The sequence below is a fragment of the Schistocerca serialis genome, chromosome 1 (assembly GCF_023864345.2).
Source record: "Schistocerca serialis cubense isolate TAMUIC-IGC-003099 chromosome 1, iqSchSeri2.2, whole genome shotgun sequence".
Lineage (NCBI taxonomy): Eukaryota > Metazoa > Arthropoda > Insecta > Orthoptera > Acrididae > Schistocerca > Schistocerca serialis.
The window spans coordinates 619684474-619709376 of record NC_064638.1 but is presented as its reverse complement, the minus strand read 5'-3'; the positions used below and the strand labels follow the sequence as shown (position 1 = coordinate 619709376).

General features: G+C 37.4%; 1 protein-coding gene across 5 annotated transcripts in view; it reads left to right on the top strand.

Moving 5' to 3' along the window:
- Positions 1-24903, top strand: part of LOC126478081 (golgin subfamily A member 6-like protein 22) — a 406782-nt gene that overhangs the window by 256521 nt on the left and 125358 nt on the right. For all 5 annotated transcript variants that reach the window (XM_050103673.1, XM_050103671.1, XM_050103670.1 and 2 more), the window contains exons 4-8: positions 18707-18855; positions 20733-20954; positions 21336-21527; positions 21935-22018; positions 24580-24747. In XM_050103673.1, coding sequence (XP_049959630.1) covers positions 18707-18855; positions 20733-20954; positions 21336-21527; positions 21935-22018; positions 24580-24747 — 815 coding nt within the window. The remainder of the gene's footprint in view (positions 1-18706; positions 18856-20732; positions 20955-21335; positions 21528-21934; positions 22019-24579; positions 24748-24903) is intronic.

The following is a 24903-nucleotide window of genomic DNA, read 5'->3' as shown; positions in this document are numbered from 1 at the left end:
CATAGTGAAAAGACTGCTAATCTGTTAGCTTTCAGAGAGAAAAGTCCTTCTTCAGAAGTAAAAAGCAAACACACGCTTAAACAAGCAGATCTTACACACAAAGAGCTATTGTCTGTGGCTGTTCTGACCTGAGTGCAGGTGTTGTCTGTGCCTGATGACTGCAGCAATATGTGGTGGGTGGTTGGAGTCAGAAGGGGAAGCAAATGGGGATGGGGAGGGTATCAGGGTAGGGGTAAGGAAAGACATTGCACTGCTTTGTAGTTATGAAGTGCAGGGATTACCTGGCAGAGGGATTCTGCCAGATGCCAGATACGTTCATGTACAAATCTTGCCTCAATGACCCCATTCCTGAAATCCGGCAGGTTCCATGCAATAGACCTAAGTGAAAGACTTGTCTCAGTGTCCCATACATCCTCCCATTACCACCTACTCCAGTCCTATGACAGGCATTGCCTATCCCATCAAAGGCAGAGCTACCTGTGAAAGCAGCCATGTGATCTTCAAACTAGGCTGCAATCACTGTGCAACTTTCTACGTGGGCATGGCAGCTGATGAGCTGTCTTTCCACATGAATGGCCACCGCCAAACTGTGGCCAAGAGAGTTTTGGACCACCCAGTTGCTTAACATTCTGCCCAACACAGTATGCTTTACTTGAATGACTGCTTCACAGCCTGCACTATTTGGGTCCTTCCTACCAACATCAGCTTTTCTAAACTGTGCAGATGTGAACTCTCCCTGCAACATATCTTTCATAATACTTGTAACCCCCCTGGCCTCAGCCTTCACTAGTCCCTGTTCTCCACCCTCTTTTCCTGCTTTCACTCTAGCACTACCTAGGCCTCCTGTTCCACCAATGCATCCAATGCATCTACCAGTCTTTTCCCCTTCTGTACACCTCTCCCCTTCCCCCTCCCCCAACACAGTCACCCAACACTGCACCTAGCAACCCTGTCCTCTCCCCACTATGTCCTTGCTTGCTCCTGCAACAGCATAACATCTTCCCCCACCCCTTCCCTGCTATCCCTCCCCTCCCCACCCCGTACCTCCTCCTTATTCCCATCACCCACCAAGAATTGCTGCTCTTGTCAAACATAGGTGCATCCTGCAATCGGGCCAGAAAGTCTGTAGACAGTAGCCATGCATGTGTGAATCCTCCTTGTGTGAGTTTGTGTGTGTTTTCTGCTTTTGAAAAAGAACAGTTTCGTCTGAAAACTAAAAGTTTAGCAGTCTTTTTATTATGTCTGTCTGCAGCTCAGTGCCTTCCCAGTGTTGTTTTACAGGACATATCCAGAGGCAAAAAGGAATCATCAGTTTGCTAACGGAAAAAGTATGGGTGATTAAAATTGTACAGAGGCACCAATGTTTGACTACAGTTGACAGATAAGGTGTGTGTAGGTTCCAGTACTTGTGCAGAACATGCAAATAGACTAGCATGGAGATCTCCATTAAACTGATCTCAGGACTGAAGACGGCAATAACAGCAACAACTGGAGGATCCCTTCCATCATGAACTATTCTGCTATAGTGGAGACAGCCTAAGAAGTCCCCTGTCAGCTAATAGCACTATTGTCGGCTTTCAACCGTGAAGTGCCATTGGTTGCAGGTTAAAACAGTAGCTGTCTACAGAGCTGCAACAACATTGAGGCATTGCTATAGGGACATTTACAAAATCACATTACGTCATTGGTAGAGGTAGGCCTGCAAAGCTGCCACATCCAAGTCACTGCAACTGCCAGGGATCAACTTATGCCGACACAGCTATAGGTTCAGAGCTAAACATGAGAGTCATTCCAAAAGTCACGGTAGCTATTTTTTGTCTTGAAAATGGTAACAAATTTAAAAAATTCTTAAATATACAAAAGGAACTTTAGTTCATATGTAAACATTATGTGTAGGGAGATGGATGAACACACACACACCACCATAAAGGCATAGCACAAGAAAAAAGATGAAACAAACTTTGTCATTTCAAATGTGTTTGATTGTGAATTGCAAGAGTATTATGTTGCAATATGACCTCATACCAAAACTGAAAGAGCCATTGTATGGAACACACTTTTGAACACATGAAGACATTGCCACAGGAGTGACGTGTGAGATCCGAGATTTGCTCATGGTAAGGCCACAGGTATCCAGCGTCTTCCATAGCATTGGCAGTGTGTGAGGGAATTGTTGGGAGGCTATTTTGAGGGATTCTAAGATGTCACAGGTGTGTGTTCCTGCACTTTATTATTGTGTACTGTTGCAATTGACAGTAAACACATTTGAAATGACAAAATTTGTTTCGTCTTTTTCCTCATGGTATATCTTTATGGTGGTGTGTGTGTGTTCATCCATCTCCCTATACGTAATGTTTACATATATATTGACCTTCCATTTGAATATTTCAGATTTTTTTAATTCATTACCATTTTTGAGACAAAAAATAATTGCCATGACTTTTGCAATAACCCTCACATTTCCAGTTCCTCGTTCAGATATACCACAAAATGATGTCAGTAAAAGTTCTTATTTTCCAATGTATTCAAAAATAGAATAGCAAGACTAATTCATAGATTAAATAGCTGTCATAATCTGAACAGTTGCCAGGCTCAGAAGATGTGCAGGCACCCAAGATGATACTTAATTATAAATCCAGGATAACAACAGTACTGTGTAAGAGGTTGAATTGCTACTCACTGTATAGATGAGACATTGAGTTGCAGACAGGAACTGTAAAAAGACTGCTGTACAAGGCCTTTTGGCTGAAAACTCAGATGTATATCAGTCTTTTTGTTGTGCCTGTCTGTGTGACCAGAGACAGGGGTTACATGTAAGTGAGTTGTGCATTTGTGACTCTGTGTGTGTGTGTTTTGAACTTTAGAAGAAGGCTTTCTGGCTGAAAGCTCAGATGCATAGCAGTCTTTTTGTTGTGCCTGTTTGCAACTCAGTGTCTCCTCTGTATGATGAGTAGCAGTCTGTCCTTTTTATAATACACATGAAATGTATTCGCAGTTGCGAATATGGACAATTGTCCACTGTATAATGGAATAAGGCCAATGAAAATTTTGTGCCGTACTGGGACTTGAACCCATATTTCCCACTTATTGCAAGTGGTTACCTTACCATTAGGCTACCAGAGCATGACTCACAGCCAGACCCAAGCTTCGATATGTCGTAAACCAAGTCTCTACAATCTGTAATCATACATCCATTATGTATATTCCCATATAGGGGGACATTTTACTTGAAGGCACTTGCTGGTGTCGGTGGATAAATACAATATAGCAGTGCCTGTATTATTCTGAAATATGATGCAATGTTTCTTCATGCATGCATGATATAATGGAAATACATGTGTTGGAAACAAAAATAAATGGGATGCAATTAACTAATTGTCTGGCATAACAAAGTGCCTTAAGAATTAAAACACTAAACATGAAATGAAAAGGGAAGACTCGAAAGGCAGTCATTTCATAAATCAACTTGTCAATTTCTTTTGGGTTACACGTGTTCCAGTTTCATTTTCCATCAAAGATTTTTTAAAGTTGTCTGCTTTTTAGTTTCTGTGGGTGAAGTGGAAGAGGGTGTAGTAACAATTCTATTATATTCAAGTTTATGCCAGTCTTCATTTTCAGCAGGGTGTAAAGATTTTTACTGCCCTTTTAAAGAAGTAGTTGTACCTTCTTCCCTGGAATAGCTTTTTGCACAAATTTACATTTCACAGTATTTGTATTGACTCCATTGAAAGAATTCCAAATCAGACATCTCTTAAGCTTAATTATGAGCAGCTGATGAATGCAGACTGTCTCTCACACAAAGTTACAGAGCAGCACATGAAGGACTGCACTTAAAAATCATTCAAACCTCTAGCCATCATCTGAAAGTCATTGTCGGGTGTTTCCAATTTTCGCAACCCGAATACTCTCCTCAGTAAGAGGAGGCTATTAGGAAATTTTACTAACACTCCCTGTAATGAACGTAGCTTAGGTGATTTACAAACACTAATAGTCCTTTGTGGTTGGCTGATGCAACTTGGAAGATAACAGCATCTCTTTATCGCTCAGAGTATTATTCCTGCTGTTTGATGTTTTGATTGTAGAAGTTTGAAGTTCAATCTTTTAACTTTAACCCTTTCCAATACAATTTTTCTACATATTGCATTTTCCCCAACTCCTTATATATTTTACATGGATAAGGATGTAAGTAATTATTTATTATTATGCTTCAGTTAAAAAAATGCAATATGTGACCACTTGACAACTTTATTTTCTTTTAGACTAGTTTTTGAAACTACACATGGTGCTTTTGTTTATGGTTGTTGGTAATTTTTTTATTTTTTTCTGCATGGTATTTCTGAAAATATTCTTTCAGGTGAAGTCCAGGCTTCCTCTAGTATGTTTCACAACAGATAGTTGTTTCTCTTCTTCCCCCTTTATCCTTGTGTGCTGCCAACTATGCAATCCTTTATTGATTTTTTCATTATGCATTATAAAATGCATCTTCCCATTTAGTCTCCCCATGGTGTCAGACAATGATGGTCTTCCTCTCTTCTTTGAATTTGTATTTTTCACCTGACTGATTCTAGCTGTCTGATTTGATTTCTTCTATAGGAAAGATGAGTCTGCAGTTTTTCACATTCATTTTATCTACTGAGTAAAGAATACAACTCTTCACTACAGCAGCTCCAATCAACCAGAAATGTAATTTTTTCCACCACTTGCAAGATCATCTTGTAAAACCATAGCAACCACAGTACTGGTCAGCCCTGTCCATTCCTCCCATAAACTTTGTGTATTCCAAAATAACACTGGATTACAGAAGCCATGCAGACTCTCACTTCCTACAACCAGTGATTAGATTGACTTGAGGACAAAAGAATGTACTCAGTATTATCACTAACTTCTTGTCATGAAAGACACATAATTTTCATCTGATTTTGATAGGCACATAATTCATATTCAGTAAGTTTAGTTATCTTCAAATCATATGGAAAATCCTTTCTAGAAGGCATGTCTGTACTTGTTAAATGAAAATTCATGTTGTGCCATACCCAAACAATTTGAGGGCTTGGGTAGAACTTGTCAGCAAAGATGTGACAGCCTGAACCACCTGCGCAAGCTAGCAATTGCTGTATCAAATGAACCACTGTTCAGATTGCAAAAAGTAAATCAGTATGAATTAGACTTTCTGTAGTTGTCTTTCCACAACATGAAATGTGAGAAAAACATAACCATTTTCTGAATCACAGAGACAGTAAACTACTAAATCACACTTTATAGGCTTCCTTGGATTATAGCATTTGAATTGAATTCTTCGTTTCAACCCCACTGTACTCTCATCTATAGCTACATTTCCCTTTGGTAAACAAAGTTATTCGCATATCTTATGAATATACTCACTAACCCCCCCTCCCTCCCCTTGAATCATGGACCTTGCTGTTGGTGGGGAGACTTGTGTGCCTCAGCGATACAGATAGCTGTACCGTAGGTGCAACCACAACAGAGGGGTATCTGTTGAGAGGCCAGACGAACATGTGGTTCCTGAAGAGGGGCAGCAGCCTTTTCAGTAGCTGCAGTGGTGAAAGTCTGGATGATTGACTGATCTGGCCTTGTAACATCAACCAAAATAGCCTTGCTGTGCTGGTACTGTGAACAGCTGAAAGCAAGGGGAAACTACAGTCATCATTTTACCTGAGGGCATGCAGCTCTTCTGTATTGTTAAATGATTATGGCATCCTTTGGGTAAAATATTTCAGAGGTAAAATAGTCCTCCATTCAGATGTCCGGGTGGGGCTACTCAGGAGGACATCATCATCAGGAGGAATAAAACTGGAGTTCTACGAATCGGAGTGTGGAATGTCAGGTCCCTTAATCGAGCAGGTAAGTTGGAAAATTTAAAAAGGAAAATGAATAGGTTGAAGTTAGATATAATGGGAATTAGTAAAATTCAGTGGCAGGAGGAACAGGGCTTCTGTCAGGTGAATATGGGGTTCATGTAAATGGTTATGAATACAAAATCAAATACACATGAGTAGGTTTCATAACAAATAAAAAAATAGGTACTATGAACAGAGTAGTGAATGCATTATTGTAGTCAAGATAGACATGAAGCCCATACCCATAACAGTAGTTCACGTCTATATGCCAACTACCTCCGCAGATGAAGATGAGATTGAGGAAATGTAAGATGAAATAAAACAAAATTATTCAAATAGTTAAGGGAGACAAAAATTTGATAATCCTGGGGGGCTGGAATTCGATAATAGGAAAAGGAAGATAAGGAAAAGCAGTAGGTGAAAATGAACTGGGGGAAAGAAATGAAAGAGGAAGCTGCCTGGTAGAATTTTGCACAGAGCATAATTTAGTCATAGCTAACACTTGGTTTCAGAATCATGAAAGAAGGCTGTATACATGAAAGAGAGCTGGAGACACCAGAATGTTTCAGATTGATTATATAATGGTAAGGTTTTAAATTGTAAGACATTCTAGGGGCAGATGTGGACTCTGGCTGCAATTTATTGCTTTTGAAATGCATATGAAATCTGAAGAAACTGAAAAAGGCAGGAATTTGAAGAGATGAGAGCTGAATAAACTGAAAGGACCAGAGGCTGTAGAGAGTTTCAGAAGGAGCATTAGGGAATGGTTGACAAGAACAGGGGAAACATAAACAGTAGAAGATGAGTGGGTAGCTTTGTGAGATGAAGTAGTGAAGACAGCAGAGGATCAAGTAGGTAAAAAGACGAGGGCTAGTAGATATCCTTGAGCATTACAGGAGATTTAATTGATGAAAGGAGAAAATATAAAAATGCAATAAATGAAGCAGGTGAAAGGGGATACAAATGTCTAAAAAGTGAGATCAACAGAAAGTGCAAAATGGCTAAGTAGGAATAGCTAGAGGACAAATGTAAGGATGTAGAAGCACATATCACTAGGGGTAAGATAGATGCTGCCTACAGCAAAATAAAAGAGACCTTTTGAGAAAAGAGAACCACCTGTATGAACATCAAGAGTTCAGATGGAAAACCAGCCCTAAGCAAGGAAGGGAAAGCAGAAAGGTGGAAGGAGTATATAGAGGGTCTATACAAGGGAAATGTACTTGAGGGCAATATTATGGAAAAGGAAGAGGACATAGATGAAGATGATAAGGGAGATATGATACTACATGAAAAATTTGACAAAGGACTGAAAGACTTAAGTCGAAACAAGGCCCCAGGAGGAGACAACATTCCGTTAGAGCTACTGATAAGCTTGGGTGAAGCAGCCATGACAAAACTCTTCCATCTTGTGAGCAAGACATATGAGACACGCGGAATACACTCAGACATCAAGCAGAATATAATAATTCCAATTTCAAAGAAAGCAGGTGCTGACAGGTGTGAAAATTACCGACTATCAGTTTAATAAGTCACAGTTGCAAAATACTAACATGAATCCTGTGCAGAAGAATGGAAAACTGGTAGAAGTGGACCTTGGGGAAGATCAGTTTGGATTCCGGAGAAATGTGGGAATACACATCAATACTGGTCCTACAATTTCTCATAAAAGATAGGTTAAGGAAAGGCAAACCAATGTTTATAGCATTTTTAGACTTAGAAAAAGCCTTTGACAATGTTGACTGGAATACTCTCTTTCAAATTCTAAGGGCAGCAGGGTTAAAATACAGGGAGTGAAAGGCTATTCACAGTTTGCACAGAAATCAGGTGACAGTTGTAAGAGTCGAGGGGCACAAAAGGGAAGCAGTGGTTGCGAAGGGAATGAGACTGGTTTGTAGCCTATCCCTGGTGTCATTCAATCTGTATATTGAGCAAACAGTAAAGGAAACAAAAGAAAAATTTGGAGTAGGAATTAAAGTCCAGGGAGAGGAAATAAAGACTCTGAGGTTTGCCAATGACATTGTAATTCTGTTAGAGACAGCAAAGCACTTAGATTAGCAGTTGATTGGAATGGGCAGTGTCTTGAAAGGAGGATATAAGATGAACATCAACAAAAGAAAAACAAGGATGATGGAATTTAGTCGAATTAAAGCTGGTGATGCTGATGGAAATAGATTAAGAAATGATACACTTAAAGTTGTAGATGAGTTTAGCTATTTGGAAAGCAAAATAACTGATGATGATTGAAGCAAGGAGGATGTGAAATGTAGACTGGTAGTGGCAAGAAAAGTGTATCTGAAGAAGAGAAATTTGTTAATCATCAGGATTTCCTTCCAGTGAGCCGGGTGGGAAGTTGGTGAACGATATAGCTCCATTGGTTTCTGTCCTGGTATAGCTTTTTCCTCTTCACTACATCCCATGTTACTCCTCTCCTCTTGAGATCTTCCTTAACCTAGTCTGTCCGTCCCTTTCTAGGCCATCCAATTGGTCTTCTTCCTGTTACCTCCATCTCCAAATACTGGCGTGGAGTTCAAGTTGGGTGCATTCGCTTTACTTGACCAAACCACTCCACTCTCAAAGCAGTCATCCTCTCCTCTGTAGCCAGTGTCCTCTCCTCTGTAGTCAGTGTCACCTGCAGGTCTCTCCTTACGTAATCATTCCTAACTCTGTGTCTCCTAGTTTTTTGTGGAGCTGACCTAAGGAACTGGATTTCACATGCTTGTATTTGACTCTGTTTTCTCTTATTTATGACACAGGCCTGTAGACTATACATCATGATTGGCAGGAGATATGTTTTATACATGGTCTGTTTGGCTCCTAGAGGGACTTCCTTGTGCCAGATTCGATTTTTTACTTTGTGGAAGAAGCTAGATCCTTTTGTTATTCTATTTAAGACTTTTAATTTGGAACTTCCATCGCATGATATGATGCTACCCAGATAATTGAAGCTTTTCGCTCATTCAATCTTTTCCCCTCCAGTATGATGTTATAAGGTGTGGGTGTCCTGCTTGTCTTCATTGCCACTGTCTTATTCCTACTCACAGTTAACTTGAATTTTTTAAAATTTTGTGTTCCAGTAATCTAGTCTCCTCTGAACGTCCATTTCCGTCTCTCCCAAAATTGCAGTGTCATCAGATAAAACAAAAGCATTGAGATCTTCATTTTCTTCTTCCTTGATTTCTTTCATGATTGTGTCCATAAGCATAATGAAGAGTAAAGGGGAGAGTGAACTGCCTTGCTGAGCACCTCTCTTTGCTTTAAACTATTTTGATCTTCCACCTCCTACTTGTACACTGCTCTCACAACCATCGTACAGCATCTGGACTTTTTTAATTAATAAATCAGGAACATTATGTTTTGTCAAGCATTCCCATATTTTATCCCTTGTTACACTGTCATATGCGTTTTCCAAATCCACAAATACTACTATCACATCCTTTCCTTTTATCCAATATTTCTCCGTTAACTGATGGAGGGAGAAAATGAGATCTATTGTTCCCCTATTACTTCTGAACCCATGCTGTGTTCCTTTAATTGGTGTTCTAGAATTTTTGCAATCTTTTTTCTATTACCTTTTCCATTATCTTAAGGCAGTGTGATAACAGTGTGATTCCTCAGTAGTTGGTACATTTCTTTCTACTACCTTTCATGAACAATGGTATTATAATTCCTTTTTTTCATTCATCCGGCACACTTTTCATCTGTTTCAGGGAATTCTCAGTTTCTAACCAAGAGATTGGAACCTGCTCCTCCACTAATTCAGTGACTTCGGTGTCCCTTTCTTGTGTATCTTTTCCATTCAGTAAGATTTGAAAATAATTCTTCATCCCTTCACTTATACCTTCCATGTTCCTGATAGTATCCCCATCCCCTGTTCAATCACTTTTATGTCTTCTCTATCAGATCTTTTACTTTTCAATAACCCATATAGCAGTTTTTGGTTCCCTTTGCTATACTGCTCTAGTTTGAGGGTGAATATTTCCCATCTGTTCTCCTTTTCTTCTTTGTTAACATCAAGTATAAATTTAAGTGTCAGGAAGTATTTTGTGGAAGTATTTGTATGGAGTGTAGCCATGAATGAAAGTGAAACATGGGCGATAAACAATTTAGACTAGAAGTTTTTGAAATGTGATGCTACAGGAGAATGCTGAAGATTTGGTGGGTAGACCACGTAGCTGATGAGGAGGTACTGAATCCAATTGGGGAGAAGAGAAATTTGTGGCTTAACTAATTAGAAGAAGAGATCAGTTGGTAGGGCACATTCTGAGGTGCCAAGGGATCACCAATTTAGTTTTGGAGTGAAGCATGGAAGGTAAAAATCATAGAGGGAGACCAAGAGATGAATATATTAAACACATTCAGAAGGATGTAGGTTGCAGTAGTTACTTGGAGGTGAAGGGGCTTGCACAGGATAGAGTAGCATGGAGAGCTGCATCAAACTGATCCTTGGACTGAAGACCACAACAACAACATACTCACTAACATTCTTCACCTTGCCCCCATCATACATTGACACCACTGAGCTGTGACAGGTGGAACTAAATGCAGCATCCAAAATATTTGGGAAAGAAACAGAGATGAGAGAATGTCAACTAGTTCTTTCTACTTAAATTTCAAGGCCATGTGTCCGCAGCTTGTGGTCTAGCAGCTAGTGTTGTTGCCTCTGGATCATGGGGTCCCAGATTTGATTCCCAACCAGGTCAGGGATTTTCTCCACCCAGGCACTGGGTGTTTGTGTTGCCCTCATCAACTCATCATTTTTTGGGAAGTGCCGAGACTGGAAATGGAAAGATCTGGACCTTGTGCAGGCGCTGATGACCACAATGTTGAGTGTCCCACAAACCAACATAATAATAATAATAATAATAATAATAATAATAATAATAATAAAACCCGTGGAGGCCCGGGAAAAGAATAGGCCTCCGGTATGTTCTGCCAGTCGTAAAAGGCTACGAAAAGAACAAACCACTAATAGGGCTAACCCCCCTTTTAGTGTGATTAGTTGGTTCAGGACAGAACTAAAGAAGCCTCGGACAAGAGCCGTCATGGTCGGGGACGACGCTTGAACCCTATGCCCGCCCACAATGGTAACGACACTGCTAGCCAACTGGAAAATGATTTAAATCCAAATAGAGATGTTTTGCAGGATATGCTTCCTGCAACCACCCTAGAAGGAAAACAAAGACAGAGGATGAGATGGTCAGATGAAGTTTATCGACACCTCATGTGCTGTTATTACCAAGCAACAAACCTAGGAACCAACACAACTGGATACAGATCACAAGTATACACAACATTTATTACCAGATACCCAGAATTAAAAGTTTTAACAGAACAACGACTAGCTGATCAGATCCATGTAATAATAAAAAATAACAGGATACCCCAGTCAGAATTAGAAAACATCAAACAACAAGTACAACAAATACTGGAACAAAATAATGTGCAATCAGAAGAAGAAGAAAATACAGTAATGGACTCAAACATCCCAGAGCAAACAAACAAAGAACAACACGCACCAATTAAACAATCAGAGGAAAACGAAATCTTAAGACAGCCACCAGAACAAGCACAAATAGAACACGAAGTGACACAGATGTTAGATATAGAAGAAAAATTTCAGCTAACATATATAGAATACAAAGACACAAATACAGACATTAGGCCATTCTTGCATACACCACCAAATAGCCCACAAGTCGAAACGACAATAAAAACTATCAACACAATCATACACAACAAAATAAATGAAAACACAACTATGGAAGAGTTACAACTACTGGTTTATATAGGAGCACTCACTACACTAAATATACACACTAGGCAGAGATCAGAACCAACCAACACACAGAAGAAACCCACAAAACCAGCATGGCAACACAGGCTACAGATCAAAATAGAAAAACTGAGAAAAGACATCGGACAGCTAACACAATTTATAAGAAAAGAAATCTCGGAAAAAAAAAACGAAAAAGGTTAGGTAAAATCTCACAACAAGAAGTGATAGAGCAATTAGACGAAAAGAAGCAGAAATTACAAGCATTAGCCAAACGACTCAGAAGATACAAAAAAAGTGAAAATAGAAGGAAACAAAACCAAACATTCAACACAAACCAAAAGAAATTTTACCAGACAATAGATAACACACACATTAAAATAAACAATCCACCAAACATAACAGACATGGAACACTTCTGGAGCAACATATGGTCAAACCCAGTACAACATAACAGGCATGCACGGTGGATACAATCAGAAACAGACACATACAAGATGATACCACAAATGCCTGAAGTGATAATTTTGCAACATGAAGTCACCCAAGCAATTAATTCTACTCACAATTGGAAAGCCCCTGGAAATGATAAAATAGCAAATTTCTGGTTAAAGAAGTTCACCTCAACACATTCACATCTAACTAAATTATTTAACAGTTACATTGCAGACCCATACACATTCCCTGATACACTTACACACGGAATAACATATCTGAAACCTAAAGATCAAGCAGACACAGCGAACCCAGTTAAATATCGCCCCATAACATGCCTACCAACAATATACAAAATATTAACTTCAGTCATTAAACAGAAATTAATGACACATACAACACAGAACAAAATTATCAATGAAGAACAAAAAGGCTGTTGCAAAGGAGCATGAGGATGTAAAGAGCAACTGATAATAGATGCAGAGGTGACATATCAAGCTAAAACTAAACAAAGGTCACTACACTACGCATACATTGATTACCAAAAAGCTTTTGATAGTGTACCCCACTCATGGTTACTACAAATATTGGAAATATACAAAGTAGATCCTAAATTGATACAGTTCCTAAACATAGTAATGAAAAATTGGAAAACCACACTTAATATCCAAACAAATTCAAATAATATCACATCACAGCCAATACAGATTAAGCGTGGAATATACCAAGGAGACTCATTATATACTTTCTGGTTCTGCCTTCTCTGAACCCACTATCCAACATGCTAAATAATACAAATTATGGACACAATATTACTGGAACATACCCACACAAAATCACACATTTGCTATACATGGATGATCTAAAACTACTGGCAGCAACAAATCAGCAACTCAACCAATTACTAAAGATAACAGAAGAATTCAGCAATGATATAAGTATGGCTTTTGGAACAGACAAATGTAAGAAAAATAGCATAGTCAAGGGAAAACACACTAAACAAGAAGATTACATATTGGATAACCACATCGACTGCATAGAAGCGATGGAAAAAACAGATGCCTATAAATATCTAGGATACAGACAAAAAATAGGAATAGATAATACAAATATTAAAGAAGAACTAAAAGAAAAATATAGACAAAGACTAACAAAAATACTGAAAACAGAATTGACAGCAAGAAACAAGACAAAAGCTATAAATACTTATGCCATACCAATATTGACCTACTCATTTGGAGTAGTGAAATGGAGTAACACAGACCTTGAAGCACTCAATACACTTACACGATCACAATGCCACAAATATAGAATACATCATATACATTCAGCAACTGAAAGATTCACATTAAGCAGAAAGGAAGGAGGAAGGGGATTTATCGACATAAAAAAACCTACATTATGGACAGGTAGACAATTTAAGAAAATTCTTTGTAGAACGAGCAGAAACTAGCAAAATACACAAGGCAATCACTCATATAAATACATCGGCTATATCACTGCAATTTCATAACCACTTCTACAACCCTTTAGATCACATAACATCAACAGATATGAAGAAAGTAAATTGGAAAAAGAAAACACTTCATGGCAAGCACCCGTATCATCTAACACAGCCACACATCAATCAAGATGCATCCAACATGTGGCTAAGAAAAGGCAATATATACAGTGAGATGGAAGGATTCATGATTGCAATACAGGATCAAACAATAAACACCAGATATTACAGCAAGCATATTATTAAAGATCCCAATACCACAACAGATAAATGCAGACTTTGCAAACAACAAATAGAAACAGTAGATCACATCACAAGTGGATGTACAATACTAGCAAATACAGAATACCCTAGAAGACATGACAATGTAGCAAAAACAATACATCAACAGCTTGCCTTACAACATAAACTTATAAAACAACATGTTCCCACATACAAGTATGCACCACAAAATGTACTGGAGAACGATGAATACAAATTATACTGGAACAGAACGATTATAACAGATAAAACAACACCACGTAACAAACCTGACTTCATACTCACCAATAAAAAGAAGAAATTAACACAACTAATCGAAATATCCATACCCAATACAACAAATATACAAAAGAAAACAGGAGAAAAAATTGAAAAATACATCCAACTGGCTGAGGAAGTCTAGGACATGTGGCATCAGGATAAAGTTGACATTATACCAATTATACTATCAACAACATGAGTCATACCACACAATATCCACCAGTACATCAATGCAATACAGTTACATCCAAACTTATATATACAACTACAGAAATCCGTAATTATTGATACATGTTCAATCACCCGAAAGTTCCTAAATGCAATATAACATATACCGTACAGTTAAAAGGAAGTCACGCTTGATCAAGGTCCGTGTCACTTTCCATTTTTAACCAGACCTAAGGTCTGAGAAAGGAAAGAAGATAATAATAATAATCAAGGCCATGTTCAGTATTACACCAAGGAAAGCTTCAATTCTTCCAATGAAACATCCCTCCATAAGTACCTCATTGAGTGTTTTGTGAGTGAAGTGATTTTCTGTAACTTTTATTTAGCGTACATATTTGTAGTATTCACAATTTCACTGATATATTGTCAGTGAAGAAGAGTTGGAAATATTCAAGTTTGAATTTTAGTCAAACACCATAAACTATGATGAAACCTTGTTGCATCAAAGAAAAAGTAATCTTCCTCAGATCACCATTTCCATTTCAATAAACCTTCCATGTTTTTGCTACAAGTTATGCCTCTCCATCACTTTCCGCTCCATTAGTAGATTTTGATTCACTAAAACTCATATCATTGCACACAGCAGAAGTTTCTTCTCATTCATTTTCATCACTAAATTTTCCTTCACCCTCGGTGTCTTCAAGAAGGCCCGTGGCAATATCATCAACACTTGCACAATTTCTATAGCCATTATCCTACTAGAAACATGCAAATGCAACACACTTTGAGTTGTCAGATCTCCATACTAAATGCTGCCATGCACCTAGCGAATTCCAACAATGGAGCAGACGGAAAGCATAATAATGGAAAAATGTAAAACATCATCCAAAATCAGAGCCATAGTGGAAAATCATAATGTCAGACATAGTCGAATGATAGATCTGATAGCGTTAACCTGTGGTAAGACGTGTTCCAAAAATGTCGTAGCCAGAGGCAGAGTCAGAGGTGCAGTTTCAACCAGACACTCCAACCTTTTGGTGATGAAGGCAAAGTTCCATTACATCCGAATAAGTCATTCAGAAATTCCATGGATGATTTTTAATAATGTTCCTATTTAGTTTGAATAAATAGAAAAATGAGAAGTATTAAGTCTAGTGTTGGAATGGATCATTAGGGAGCGAGATAAGGTACATAATAAATCAGAAACCTGCAAAGATTTCATTGTGGTGATCAGGTAAGAAAAAGATGTACAAAAAGACATAACAAAAGGTTTCATGTAGACTATGAAAGTATGCAAGAAATCAATGAAAGTAACACTAAATAGATGTTGATGTCTCGGATGAAATAAGACAGGAATCTACTGCTTGCAGGAAAATTAAAGTTCAAGTTAATGGTGAAATTCATATACTTGGGAGCACAGTTCACTATATATAACCCACTAGATCAACATGTAAGTAAGAAACTACAGAAGAGAGTATTATTTTCTGAGTCTATGAAATAGAGTAAGATTCAAAGCCTATCTCAAAGAACAAAACTAAATGTCTGCAACACCGATTTTTACCAAAGTACCGAGCAAGGTGGCGCAGTGATTAGCACACTGGACTCGCATTCAGGAGGACGACAGTTCAATTCCGCGTCCGGCCATCCTGATTTAGGTTTTCCGTGATTTCCCTGGATCACTTCAGGCAAATGCTGGGATGGTTCCTTTGAAAGGGCACGGCCGACTTCCTTCCCCATCCTTCCCTAATCCGAGCCTGTGCTCCGTCTCTAATGCCCTCGTTGTCAAGGGGACGTTAAAACACTAATGTCCTCCTCCTTTACCAAAGTGAACAATTTTGATTATAAAACGTTGACAGGTGGGATGTTGTACAGAAATGAACTTGACATCTTCAAAACAAGGAGTATCTTCAGCCGAATTCAAGACAGATGAGAGTTCATGTAATTGGACATCAGATTATAAATATTTTGGCAAGCAAGTGGATCCAGCATGCTGCCCATGTTGGAATGATCTCTGAAAAAGTGTATTATAAAGCTGTGGAAGGACGATCAACACCCCCGCCCCCTCTCAGCTCGGCAGAGCAAGACTGTATTGGTACCGTAACCTAAGAAATAATCAAACCCTGCTGGACATTTCAGGACACTGGAAGGAGGCACTAAATTGGTGGAGGTGAAAGCAACTTGTTAAGGGAATGTGCAGTCCTGATGGACTGCTATCACTGGATGATGATGATGTGTCAAACAGAAATGGAACTTTTATTTTCACAGTTTATTAGAAAATAAACATAATAAGATAAAAAAAGTCCACATAAAATGAAAAGCGGTATGTGATTAAATGTCTAATGATACTCTGCACTCTATGGAACAATTCCAAAAACATCATTGAACATCAGTGGCTGTAATTCTACATTGCCACTGAATGTGCAAAATAAGCAGTCTATATTAGCAAATCACTGTCCTGGAATGCGGTACCAGCTGCAGGTTATCTATCTAGCTGTTTCCGTGGGCAACAGAAATTAGATTTTCAATATTTCACATAATCATTGACCAGATTTATACAATTTTAGATACTGTCATAATTTACTCATAAACCGGTTTAGCCTTATATTAAAAATTTAATTCAATAAGACAAGTATTACATTCAAAAACAGTGTGTGGGTCTTGATGTAGTGTAACTGATGGCACACAAATAATCGGACTATATTGAGGGTACTTTTCACAAAATCGCCCCAACATCAAGACACTCAGTTAAGTACTCTAAGAGCACTTAGTTAACTGCGATTGTGATCGCTCTTGGTACAATAAGACATATGATGTTATGTTTGTTTGATTTCATTTGAGTGCTCTTACTAAGTGTATGCTCTGCTTCCGCATAATACTGATGTTTTTGCAGATGTGTGTCGTTAAGTTCTAGTGAGTGTTGGTTCTCGGCAGCCAGTTCATTTCCCAGTCTTAGTGTTTGTTTATCAAGTACAGTTTTATTTAAAGAAGCACTTGTGAGTGAAATTAGTTGTTGTTTAACCTTGATTTTATGGAGTTAATTTACTGGTCAATCTTAAATGTTAAAGTTAAGGAAAGTTATTCAGCCTCCTGTTGTCAGGTGTGGTCTGTGTTTTAGTGAACTGAGGCAGTGGGCAACTGAAGCACTGGGCTTCCCTTTAGGTTACAGGTTTAGTGACTTTCAACATACTTTATACATATTTTAAACATTTGTTAAACTTTTTCTTGCTGACATATCCCAAAAAATTATTAAAGGAAAAAAGTTTATCGGTTATTACATAAGGCATGACGTTCGAATTTATTACTTCTTTACTACTAACTGTATTAACAACACACTTTTCAGATAGCATCTACATTTATTTCTGAAAGTACCTGCAAAATTATGTAATTGTACAGCAGGTGTTTCAGAACATATGACATCTTAAGTATTGAGATGCATGAAAAACTAGCTTTTGCTTAAAATGGAGCACATATTCTCAAGATTGTATACATCCAGTATTTCAGAAAGAGAGCACTTAGTGACTACCGACAAACTCTCAACGTAACTTCAAACTTTTTGTCACAATCATGCTTAAAGTCAAATATTTAAGGCATTAACTCTCTTGTAAAGAAACGAAATGTTTGAAGCTGTTGTATGCATATTCTTTAAAGACTTGGGGGTTTAATGGTTACTGTCTGATACTGGATTTTGAACACTTTTAGTATGTTTACATGTGATTGTGGCACAAATAAAAAAGGAAAGAAAAGAAAAGACCAAATGAGACATTAGTTAGAGTTACTGTATAATTGAGAACTATTAGTTTTATAACTGTAATATTTGGTTTACCTTGTGTTATTTTGTTAGCTGTCATTTACAAACCACTAACATCCATAACTTTTTATATCCTTATTTAATTTTACTTACATTACCTGGCACATCTGTTTGATCATTGACAATGTATTCCAGTTCTATTGCACAGTTGCGTAACACTAACTTAGTGGCGATTGTCAACTGACATAAATTAATTCATGTCATACATACTGGTACATCATCTGTTATTTCCTTCAGAGTACTGTGATATCTCTGACAAATTTCATAACTATGGATTTTAATCTAGAAGTTTTTACAGAATTTAGATATAAATAAATGGTACTATCTGCATAAACCCAATAATTAAGGAAACTTTGAGGAATTTCAATAAAGACTAGGAACAAATTATTAGAGGAAGCATTTACTTGAAATTATTTTTGAAGTCGTTGGTGATTAATAGAGCTATAGCTAAACAATAGTCATAGGATATATTTTCATATAGATCAGACAGCTGTTTCAAGGTATCATTCAACCATTGTTATAGCTGTTTTTGCTGTTGTTATAACATGAAAAGTTATTAGTGAAAGTTGTGTGTTTATGTCAGTAGGAATTCTGTAGTCTTGTTATTGATTTTTGTATATAAAACGTTGTATTTTTTGCAGAAGACAGTGAATCCACAAAGAAATTGGAGGAAAAAGTTAAAGAGCTGGAAGTTCAGCTCAAGGATATGCAGCAGGAACGTGATCGTTTGGAGAAGCTTCGCATTCAGTTAGAAGCAGAAAGAGAAGAGGAGATGAAAATTGTTCAAGAGGTCAGTTCATCCAGTTTCTGAATCACCTTTCTTATGTATAAATCACTGGAAACTTTTTTGGCCTAAAATTCTAAACCATCTTTTGAACACATTTAATTAAGAATTATTAATATCTAGGGCTGTTGATTCTTACACAGACAGTAATGGCCTTGGGCTATGTATTTTGATATGCAGAAATAGTTCAGCTCATGTGATTTACAAAAAATCGTTACTAGAGCCCTAATAATACAGGGACAACATGAAATTTCAGATATGGGAACACACTTAATTGTGAATTATTAATATTTAGTGCTGTTGATTCTTACACAGACAGTTAGGGCCTTGGGTTATGTTTCTTGATATGCAGAAATAGTTCAGCTCTTGTGCCTTACAAAATATTGTTACTAGAGATCTGATAATACAAGGAACAACATGAAATTTCAGATATGGCAACTAATTGAAGATGTATACTTCTCTTTTTTAATCCACAATCCACAGCATTGTAGCTCATTTATATCTAAAGTGCCACGATTCACAATATAAAATAAACCTCTATCATTAGTACAATTTAAGATAAAGGAAAAGGACCAACTGGAGCAGCGAGGACAGGTGCATAAATGAAATAATATATTTGGTTTTATAATTTTTAAAGCTATTATTCATTGAGATAAAGAAGCAGATTGAAATTATATTTGATTATGGCATTTTTGGCCGGAAGTTGCTTTCTGAGGAGTTCGACGGCCTAGTGCAAGTCTTTTTATTCGACAACACTTTATCAACTTGCACGTCAATGACGATGAGGACAACACATATGCACGTGCGTGCGTGAGTGCATGTGCGCACACACACACACACACACACACACACACACACACACACACACACACACACACACACACAGCCAGATTCAAGAGAAAAAACTCCCTGACCCAGCCAGGAATCAAACTGGGAGCTCCATAATTGAAAGTCAGCAATGCTAACCTCAAGAGTACAAGCTGCTGACATAATAAGTATGAAAAAGTAAAGAAAAGATATAAGTAATTTAGGAGTAAAAGTAACAACTCACCAAGTAGTAAAGGCTCTGAGTTGTCAAGAGGCACATAATCAAGATTGAAAACTTTGCTGGTTTTTGGGTGAATCCTTTTTCAAGCCAGAGGGACACACACACACACACACACGTGTGTGTGTGTGTGTGTGTGTGTGTGTGTGTGTGTGTGTGTGGTTACGCTGTGTTGCCGGAAATGCGCAGTGGCTGTGCAAGTGTGTGTGTATGTGTGTGTGTGTGTGTGTGTGTGTGTGTGTGTGTGTGTGTGTGTGTTTGTGTGTGAGCATGCATGGGTGTGTGTCTGTACCTTGAAAAAGGGTTCACTTGAAAGTTAGCGAAGTTTTTATTACTTTTCTGCGTGACTATTCAGTGAAATGTTAACTTCATTCCTTAATTATTTACCTGCTACCAGAACTCTTTTGTTTACGGTAAAGGAATGATATAGATACAAGACAAAAGAAAAGTTACTCCAAACCTTGAATCACAACACAGAAAAGTTCCTGGAAACGAGTACTACTTCTCACACCTTTCCTGTACTTTGTGACTCATTTATCACAAGATGTAGAACACTTTTATTTTCAAGCATCTGAGTTTTTCTTTTTTACTTTTTTTTAAAATCTTTCTGTCTAATTTTATACAGCAATATAAGTGCTTTAAAGTTTTTTAAAGATAGAGTTTTCAAACTTATTTTCTTGTGAATATTCAGTTATTCCCAATATAACTGCTTGAACCCCAGTAAATTATATGTAGATACAACTGCTCTGTTTAAAATGGTGTTGAACTTAGATGCATAGGGAAACTACACAATCACACAGTACTGAAGATTTGAAATGTTGATAGCATTATTTTTCAGGCACTGGATGAGGCACAACAAGAGAAGGCTGAAATGCAAGCACAGTTTGAGAAACTTCATACAGAGACAACCAATAGGGAACAACAAATGCTTGATGACTTTGAATGGAAGCTGCGAGAAGTAGAGCAAGCATGCAAAAAACGCTTAGTTGAGAAAGAGCAAGCTTTTGAAGAGAAAATCAAAGAAACTACAAAGAAATTGGAACAGCAGCATAAAGGAGAGGTAAGCAGAACAGCAGAATAAATTTGCAGTGGATAGTAAGTATAAAAGCTTAAACAGGGTGAGACAGAGGTTTCAAGTAAGGAAATCATCTCGTACTTTTAGGATGAGGTCAGCATTTAGGACAGAAAGGGTGATCACTGGCACCTCTGGTTGTAGAATCACAAGTATGGTTACCCGTTGATGAGTACATTTATCAGTAGAATTCACCTAATTTGAAAGCTGCATGTGTTCATAATGTTAAATAAAAGATGAAACCTGATGTATTTTTCATACATTTGCTAATGAGCTAATACCTATTTGTACCTAAGTGAAGTAATGATTAAGAATTGATGACTAATAATTTTAATTTTGCCATAGTACATATGTAAAGTCTACTTTTAGATTGCAACTCTCAAAGCATATGAAGCAGAGGTACATCAGTTAAGAGGACTTTCACATGAGCAACAAAGATCAATGAGAAATGCAGCAAGACAGACAGAAGAGTTACAAGTTGCAGAGAAAATGCTGAAAGAGGAAGTAGCTCGCCTGAAAACAGTTATTGAAACAGAAAAAAGTTATGCTGCAACAATCCAGGTATTTATGTTATATTTCAGCATGCCTTGGATAAGTTATGTATGTGAACTAAAGTATCAGTCTCTAGAAGAGGAAGATATGTCATTAGTTATTTTCAGTCTATTTCTCTTGAACTGAAAATTGAATGCAAAATATGAAGAATTTGCATCAAAATCAAATCTGATGTCATATTATTTGTTTTGTTATGCTGGTCAGGTTTGGTTTGGCCTTACGACAACAAAAAAGGCAACTTACTTGCTGTTAGTCTTTTACGTTTTTAATTCGCAAGCTTAGTTTCAAGTATAATGAATTGGAATACATAAGTTATACTAAAAAACATGAAACCAAACTATTATTCAGCTGTTGTCATTTAAAATACACAGTATGATATTTGCACTAAGGAAGTGACAAATAGATTTCATTTTCAGAACATTCATGACAAACATGTCGCAGAGGCAGAAAGGAAACTTCAGTCTCAACTTCAAATCCAGAGGAATGAAATTAATGCTCAGGTAAAGATGGCTACATAGATTCCATATTTTGTCCCACACAATTGACTAAATTCATTGATTCACTTTCCTATAAGCTTTAACTGACTGTATTTTACATTTTATTATATTTCTGTTTTCTGTGGTGTGTAAATTTCCCACATATACTATTTAGGTTTGTAAAAAGTTTCTTCCTAAGCCGTGCCTAAGACATTCTCTTCTACAGCTTGTGTAACAATAATAGAAATTCCTGGCTGGGGCGATATGTAAAATAAGGCAAAGGCAACCACTTACCTATGGCAGATCAATGTGTGGAGGACACATACCGGAAAAGACCTTTCACACTAGCTTTCCAGCACTGGCTCTTTTTCTAGCAATAGTACACACACAACCACACAGACACAAAATCTTTAAGTACATTGTCATAATAGACAATTTTATTTTCCATTAAACTGAGTGTTAATATGTTCTGAGTACAAACTTAATTGTGTATATAGATAGTTCATCCACCTGGAAATTGAGAATCTCGACAATTTTTGCCTGTTGTCAATAATGATACTGGCAAAATATCGGTTTCAGGAAGTCCAAGGCTTTTGAGAAAATTACAATTTTAAGGTTCTTGTGTGTGTGTGTGTAATTTCCCATCTTGTGCCATAATCCTTGAAGGGACTTAACATATGGACAGACTGCCCCAACGATCATTCTTTCCTTTCCATCCCATATGGTAAGTCTCCCCTGATCTGTAGCTCTGGGTGACTTTCCTAAAATTACCCCTTTTCCTAGACCTCTCCAGTCCTTTTCCTTCACCCCTCTTCCTTCCCTTTCAATCCTTTGGCCTGAAGAGGGAGCCACTGGATGAAGGGTTGAAGAGGAAAGTACTCTTTAGCTTTTGATGAGTGAGTTGGTAAGTATCAAAATATGTGACATAAATCGCTGTATTTTTTATTACATTCACTTTGACATTTAAATTTTTACACTGCCAAGGAACTTTAGGATCTTAGTATGTGACATAAATTTCAGCTTGATATGTCTATCCATTCCTGAGAAAAAGGGGTGTTTAACATCCAGACAGACAGACCGACAAAGCAATCCTATAAAGGTTCCTTTTTTCCCAATAAAGGTACAGAAAAAAAAAGAATTTTATGTTTCTGTCTCTATTCTTTTACTGCTTATTTCAGTTCTCATATTGATGACAAGTGTGTGAATTATCTAAGGTAAAGATTGCACTACATCTCTGACACACCTGTTTTTAGTAAATTCATAATTTTTTTTTTTTTTTCGAACCTGGAAAGAAGTTTATTTTTTGCAGTGGGTACATGTTCTAGAGTCCAGATACTTCTCAAATAAACATATAACCAATATCCTCAATATGATCGAGCGAGGTGGCGCAATGGTTAGAACGCTGGACTTGCATTCGGGAGGACGATGGCTCAAATCCGCATCCAGCCTTCCTGATTTAGGTTTTCCGTGATTTCGCTAAATTGTTTCAGGCAAATGCTGGGATGGTTCCTTTTAAAGGGCATGGATGACTTCCTTCCCCATCCCTCCCTAACACGATGAGACCGATGACCTCATTGTTTGGTCCCCTCCCCCAAATCAACAAACCATCCTCAATATGCTATCAACACAGTTTCTATGAATTAAAGTCATTTACACTCATCACCTGGAATGTAAATTTACTACTTACTTGAACAATGAACATCAATGTTGCTGCAGTTACGTTATTCACACTAATAAAAATGGCTCTGAGCACTATGGGACTTAACATCTATGGTCATCAGTCCCCTAGAACTTAGAACTACTTAAACCTAACTAACCTAAGGACAGCACACAACACCCAGCCATCACGAGGCAGAGAAAATCCCTGACCCCGCCGGGAATTGAACCCGGGAACCCGGGCGTGGGAAGCGAGAATGCTACCGCACGACCATGAGATGCGGGCTTCACACTAATACACCAACAAGAGAGTACACTTTAGAAAGAGTGTACTCTTCTCCATTTGCTTACAGTTCAGTGTATTCTAGCTGAATAGTATGCATAAACCCAAATGTAATGGTTCTTGAGCTTTTACACCTGTCTTTGATTGGCTTAGACAGCTGCTGTTATAGCTCATGTTCAAGATTTACTGTTTGTATTTGGAACTGATTGATTCAGTGATTAAATGGAATTGATTTACTCATTGGTAAAGTTTCTGTGTAGAGGATATGACTCCATATCATCATCCCATTAACATTTAGAGACAGGATGCTGCTCATTACTGGCATAGGAAAACATAATGATTTCTATAAATACAAATAAAGTGTGTAAAGTGTCCCTTATCTCCACTCAAAAGTGATATTCATCATCAAATTTCCTCCCTCTGTCTACATTAAAAATTAAAACATGCAGATAAATTTTGAGAGCAGCACCAATAAATCCAGATTCATATGAAAAGAACTCATTTTATAAAATGCCTTCTGCTAGATCTACTAAGATCTGTTGTTTATATAATTGTGGATTTTTATAAATTTAATGTGGCTGTGTTATTATTTAAATATAATTACTTGCCTAATTGTGTGGTAAATTCTATAATGATTTTTTTGCAGTGGGAAGAACGGACGCAGCGTGAATTTTCACGTCTGAAGTCAGAAATGGAAAAGGTTCATAATGAAGAAAAGAAAGTGGCAATACAGTCCATTAGGAAGCAGTTAGAAGATGAATTACAGAAAACAAAGGGCGATCTTGAAAAGAAGTTACAGAAAAGTTTGAGAGAGGTAAGAAAATCACAGTAAACATTTAACTTATTCTTGTGAAAATGTTTTCCACATGTGATTCTATGTGATTTTTACAATTCCACAAAATAAAACTAATACTCTTTTTTATTTTGTGCAGAAGACAAATAACACTAATTTGGATGGAAGAAGGTGGAA